At 43.0% G+C, this 6,415-nt stretch overlaps 1 protein-coding gene across 1 annotated transcript in view; it reads right to left on the reverse strand.

The window, feature by feature from the left end:
- Positions 1–6,415, reverse strand: part of LOC105984590 (chromosome unknown open reading frame, human C18orf8) — a 32,224-nt gene that overhangs the window by 15,659 nt on the left and 10,150 nt on the right. The window contains exons 3-6 of the mRNA XM_013014817.1: positions 6,100–6,392; positions 2,879–2,963; positions 1,537–1,593; positions 285–371 (exon numbers count right to left, since the gene is read on the reverse strand). Coding sequence (XP_012870271.1) covers positions 285–371; positions 1,537–1,593; positions 2,879–2,963; positions 6,100–6,392 — 522 coding nt within the window. The remainder of the gene's footprint in view (positions 1–284; positions 372–1,536; positions 1,594–2,878; positions 2,964–6,099; positions 6,393–6,415) is intronic.

Genomic DNA, 6,415 nt, shown 5'->3' on the forward strand with positions numbered 1-6,415 from the left:
AGTTATTCTATAGATTCTTGGGTACTTCAACAATAGATTTAGTAATATTTGATTTTTTTTTGAGGTCCTGGGATTTGAACTCAAGGCCTCACACTTATCAGGCATGAGCTTTACCACTGAGTCACAGCACCAGCCCTTGAATGTTTTATTTTTTGACAACCTCTAATCAGAAAAAACTTTAAGCAAGAGGTTATCTCCAAAAAGCTCAAAGTATTTCTTAAGTGCAGCGTTCAAAAGGCACCAAACTGCCTTTCATTAGCAAGCATAAATGATAACTTTAATACCTGGTAAAATTCAATCCCTTGATCTGTTATGAAGACAATTTCAGTCGAACTGGTCCAGCAGAAGCCCAAAATGTTGGCATTCTTAGTCTGGAAAGAATTATAGAAAGATTGCTTGGTAATTAATCAGAAAAGCATATATGACTGTCATCTAAAGCTCAAGATTCCTCTGCCATTTGTATTACTTTACAATGAAAGTTAACTCAGACAGTTACTCATCAACAAACAAAAAAAATATTTTTTTTTAATACCCACAACCCAGCCCAGACTGGCCTTGAACCAGCAATCCTCCAGTCTTCAGCCTCTTGAGTGCTGGTATAATAGGTATATACCACCATGCCCGGTTCAAATACTTTTAAATTTAACTTTCCCTATTTTTAACTTTTCCTTTAAGACTATGAATCTTAATTCCTTCTAGTCAACAGAATGAAGGAGGCTTGAATTGTGTACAGAGATAACTAGTCACAGCCGCCAGGTATCCACTTCTATTTCTATCAAAGGATTGCCCACATTCTCTTAACATATTATAAAAACTAGCATCATGAAGTATAAGGGCCTAAAGTTTACCAGCAGGTGTTGAACAAAATGGGGACTCTGAGGCCACAAACAGGAGGGCAGATAGGGCCAGCAGGGCTAAAGTGGGGGCTGTTTCATAAGCAGAGCAGATGCAGGGCTGTTACTTGGGGCTCTGCCTCTACCATTTGAGGCATATATAAAAATCCCCAGTCATATATAAAAATCCACTCCCCAACCACTAGCAACTTTGGTTAGTTTCTCAGTTTGCACATGCTCATTTTAAGCAGCATACCCTCTAGAAAATCTCCTTAGCATGGATTAGAATCTACAGTGGAGGAGGAGAAAAATGAAGGTGAGGGGAAGGACAAGCACTGGAGGAAGGAAAACACTGCTGAGAACAGGAACAAACTCCTCACCAAAACCCTCCAGAAAAAGCATCTTTGTGAGAAACCAGGACTCAGCCCAATGAGGAAGCCACGGCAGGACCAAAACCGTCATAGGAAACACTGGAGGTACCTGCTGTGCCCCCTTTACTTCTCTCAACTCCATTTTACAATGAAGATAGACCTTCAAAGCTGGCAACTGTCCAGGGTCTTGAAGCAGTGATGCCCTGGTTGATCTCAGCATTTTCCCAGAGCCAGATTCCAAGTCAGTGCCTCCACCAACCCATTCCTCGCTCCTCACACAGGCTCCCATTCACCAGCTAAGGCTGACAGGTGAGGAAGAAGCCAGCCCATACCTTGCATTCTTGGGTATATTCCAGCTGAGAATTATCAGGGATAAAGTTACAAAAATCCTGGAGGAAAAAAAATAACAACACATTTTTTAAAATGTGGATTGAGAAGCTTACTGTCAACCCACTTGCAGGCATGCAACAAGATGCAAAGGGCAAATAAATTTTAAAAGTGATCAGTTAATGGCACCCCAAAACTAAAACAATACAGAGACCAATTTCTATCATCTTCCTCCTTAACGTCAGAATGTTTATTGGCCACCTAAGAGTTATTTAACCATTCTGAAAACACATTCCGCAAGCAGGTAATGCCAGAGAAATGGATTACTGGGGTTTTTAAAAACATTGTTATTATTAAGGCAGCGTACAGAGAAGTTACCATTTCATCAGTCAGGTAATGAGTACTTTTCTTTTTTGGACAATGTCACCCTTTCTTTTGTTTTCCCAATTTCCCCCTTCTATCCCTAGCTACAAGTTACATAGTTCATTTTCCACAGTGTCTACTGAATAGCATGACTGTATTTGTTTACCCTTCCTCTCTGTCTTTCTGTGGCCCCCTTTATCCTTGAAAAGCAAAAACAAACACCAGTACTACAAACAACAAGAACAAAAACATGCTTCCATTTCCTGGTGCTTTTTTTGTTTTTGTGCCAGTCCTGGGGCTTGAATTCAGGGTCTATGCACTGTCCCTGAGCTTTTGTGTTCATGGTCAGTGCTCTACCTACAACTTGAGCCACCACAGCTCCATCTTTTTTGGGTGGTTAACTGAACAATCTCGGAACTTCTGTCCGGCCTGGCTTTGATCAGAAATTCTCCTATCTCAGCCCTGAGAAGCTAGGATTACAGGCATGAGCCACTGTTGTTGGGCTTTTTCTTCCCCCAGTGCTGAAGATGGAACCCAGGGCCTTGCACATACTAGACCAAATGCTCTACCAGTAAACTCCACCCCTGGCCCACAATAATGAATATTTCTAAGGCTGAAATGCCAATAAACTGCACCAATTCTCAACAAATGCTCCTAGTAAATCTGGAAACAAAAAGAGAAGCAGGTAAATGAAGGTAACTGAAAAATTCATGAAGCAAACAAAAGTACAGCTCACTACCATCCATTTTGCTAGCTATCAAACAACAAAGATGTATGAGATTCAAAAAAAATTAAGCAATATATGTCAAATTAAGATCAGACTTATTTATCAAATGTCTTTCTCATCTATAAAGGCTCCAACACAAATATACCTTTCAGGACAGTAGGGTAAGTGCTTCCTTTAACATTAAATTTTGCAGTTCCTTCTCATCCCCTGTACTTCTAACGTCTCTTTTTAAAGCTGCTTCCAAAGCTGTATCTTACCACAGTCTTAGAGGTTCTCTGCACAGCTAGTATCTTGTTTTCTAAGGAAAACTTTATGCACTTCACTTCTCCTTTGTCATCCATTCTATAAGAAGAAAAAGAAAGGTTAACACAACTGAATTCGAGCTATTATCATTTATTGGCTAAAAAAGCCCAGATAAATATTCAGCAGTCAGCAAGTCCTTGTTTAACATTGAGCAGTTTCTAAACTGTCTGTAGGACCCCATTTATTTGTTTAGGCTGGTACTGGGACTTCAACTCGGGGTCTTATGTTCTTGGCTAGCAAAAAGGCTACCACTTGAGCCATGCCCCCACTTCCAGCTTTTTGCTGGTTAACTGGAGATAAAACTCTTGAGGATGAATTTGCCTGGACCGCCTGAGTTTTAAACCTCCATCCTCAGATCTCAGCCTCATAGTAGCTAGCAATATAGGCATGAGACAGACACCAACACCTGGCTAAGACTTAAACAAAAAAAAATTAACTCCAGCTGGGAACCAGGGGCCTATAGCTATAATCCTAGCTACTGTGGAAGCTGAGGTCTAGAGGATCTCAGTTTGAAGCCAGCCTAGGCAGAAAATTCTCTAAAACTCCATCTTCAATTAATCAGACTAGAAGTTGTATCTCAAGTGACAGAGTACCAGCTGTGAGCAAAAGAGCTGAGTAAGAGTATGAGATCTCAAGTTCAAGCCCTGGTACTGGGGAAAAAAAAACAAATAATTGTTACTGGACAAATTAACAGTATGATGGTGATTGTCAAATTGGGGTTATGTACTTACCACCTGAGAATTAATTTAGTAAAAAATACAATGCATCCCTACACAGTGACCTTCTTCTCCTCAGACACAGCTTTCTCCTCTTTTCAAAAAAAGCTTCCAGAACAGAAACCTTCCAGAACACAGACTACTCTTTCTTTTCCCCAGCCCTAGCAAGACCATAGACAACATCACAACCACCTCAAGCCACATGCAAAAAAGCACCCAAAGGAAGATTACAGAAAGGACTGAAGACACTGAGCAATATGAATATGTTCACTTTTTTTTTTTGGGGGGGGGGTCCGGTCGTGGGGCCTGGACTCTGGGCCTGGGCGCTGTCCCTCAGCTCTTCAGCTCAAGGCTATCGCTCTACCACTTGAGCCACAGCGCCACTTCTAGCTTTTTTTTTCTGCTTATGTGGTGCTGAGGAATCGAACCCAGGGCCTCAAGCATGCAAGGCAAGCGCTCTACCACCTTCCAAGCCCCTATGTTCACTTCTTTTGAAAAATAAATTCATTGTTATTATAAAGGTGACATACACAGAGGTTATAGTTATACAAGTCAAGCAAAGAGTCCATCTCTTTTTGGACAATGTTACCCCTTCCCTCTCTTTCTCTGTCCCAGTTTTTCTCTCCCATTCCCATCTATAAGACACATTATTCTGAGCTTGATATTGGGGTTCTGGGTCAAAACTCATCATATTATATACATTAAATATGGCATCTTATCATGAGCTGATTATACATTAATAAAGCAGGGTTTTGGGGTTTTTTTTTTTAATGTTCTTACAAAATTCCATTCAGCTGAGTACCAGTGGCTCATGCTTGTAAACTTAGATACTTAGCAGGCTGAGATCAGAGAACTGAAGTTCAAAATCACCAGCCTGGACAGAAAAGTACATGACTTTATTTAGCTTTTTTTAAAAAAAATTTTAATGATTATTTTTCCTTTTTTTAAAAAATTAAGTTTATGTTTATGTGGTACCAAAGAATCAAAACCAGGGCCTCATACAAGCTAAGTAAGCATTCTACCACTAAGCCACATTCCATGCCCAATGCTTTTTTTTTTTTGGCTGCTCTTGGGGCTTGAACTCAGAATCTGGGTGCTGTCCCTGAGCCTGTTTGTGCTCAAGGCTAGCTAGCACTGTACTTGAGCCACAGCGCCACTTCTATCCATGAAACTCTTATTTCCAATTAACCACCAAAAAAGAGATATGGACAAGTGGTAGAGCACCAACCCTAAGTGAAAAGCTAAGGGACAGCACAAGGGTCTGAGTACAAGTTCCAGGATTGGCACACAAAATAAAATTCAGTACTATACCCTGTCAAACTCCTGAAAGCCCCCAAATCTAGACTCGCAAGGACAGCGGGGTCTGGTTTTCCACATTACAACAGAGAGACTTATCAGGAAACACTCTTAGGCGTCCTCTGGTTGTTTATTCAATGGGCCTGTACCTCAGAGCCCTGGCCAGGACAACTGAGTCAGCTGGATCACTACTGTGATAGTGCTATCCCAACCTCTGCAATGCTTGCTAAAATCCACCCTCAAGGACAAAGCTGGTATGACGTTTCCTACTACCCATCAATGGGATCCTGCCATACTCATCCTGACAAATTTTCAGTACAGGCACACATGCATGCATGCACATGCACGCACACGCGCACGTGCATGCATGCACATGCACGCACACGCGTACACACAAAGACAATAAAAGAAAAAGAAGTTAACTGGTTCCTCCCGTGGTTTCTCATTATCACTCCAACTGTGATTTCATGCATGTGCATGCATATGTATGTGTATACTGTATTATGTGTATGTATTATGTATATGTATATGTGTGTGTGTGTGTGTGTGTTTTACGACAAGAGCCTTACTATGCAGCCCAGGCTGGCCTCAAACTCCAGATTCCGCCTGCGAATCTGGGGCAGGGAAACCGGGGAGAGAGGAACTGGTATTACTGGAATGTACCTACCACCAAACTTGGCTTACAGGTTTGTGTAAATTGGATATCAGGTGTTTTTTTTTTGTTTTTGTCTTTTTTTGCACTTGCTAGGCAAACGCTTTGCCACTGGGCTACATCCCAGCCCATGATTTTCTTATATGGTATGAGAAACACTGCATCATCTCCACCCACCAAACGCCCTAGAAAAACCTGGACTAAAAGAGGAAATAAGCCCCCAACCTATACCCACCCCATCAACAAACCGGAAGTGAGGGCACAAGCGCACCGACTTGATAATTTCAAGTACCAGGAAGCAGGTGCCCTACTTGAGGGATATCTGATCCCCCCCACAGCAACTGCTACACATATCTCAGTTCTATTACGTGGCTTCCTCTTCCTCAGAAAGGGAAGGATGCCAACCGAAGGGAAGGCAGGCAGAGACACACCTCCTCCCCTCCAATCAGAGAAAACACCCGTGTCTGGTTCACGGATGCGAATCACGCTGAGAAACGACAAAGACCCTTACCGAAAGGAGATGGGATTCCTCTCCTCCGGGCCTTTCACGACCACCCCAGTAGCTCCACCGGATCGAACAGCGAACACCTGGGCAGGAAGAGAAAGCAAGGTGGATGCCCTCGACGAGCTACCGAGGAGCCCCTCCGCAGGACCGCAGCCTGGGGTTCCACAAGGCGAACCCCGACACCCGTCTGGGCACGGACGCTTGGCCGGACATGAGCAAGCCGTCACTGTCCGGGCCCGGCGCTGTGGACGCGTCAGGTCCACACTGGCCAAGCAAACTCCACATGTCCGCTGGCCTAGCTAATGGCAGGAGGTGATCGGCG

The sequence above is a fragment of the Dipodomys ordii genome, unplaced genomic scaffold (genome assembly GCF_000151885.1).
Source record: "Dipodomys ordii isolate 6190 unplaced genomic scaffold, Dord_2.0 Scaffold25, whole genome shotgun sequence".
Lineage (NCBI taxonomy): Eukaryota > Metazoa > Chordata > Mammalia > Rodentia > Heteromyidae > Dipodomys > Dipodomys ordii.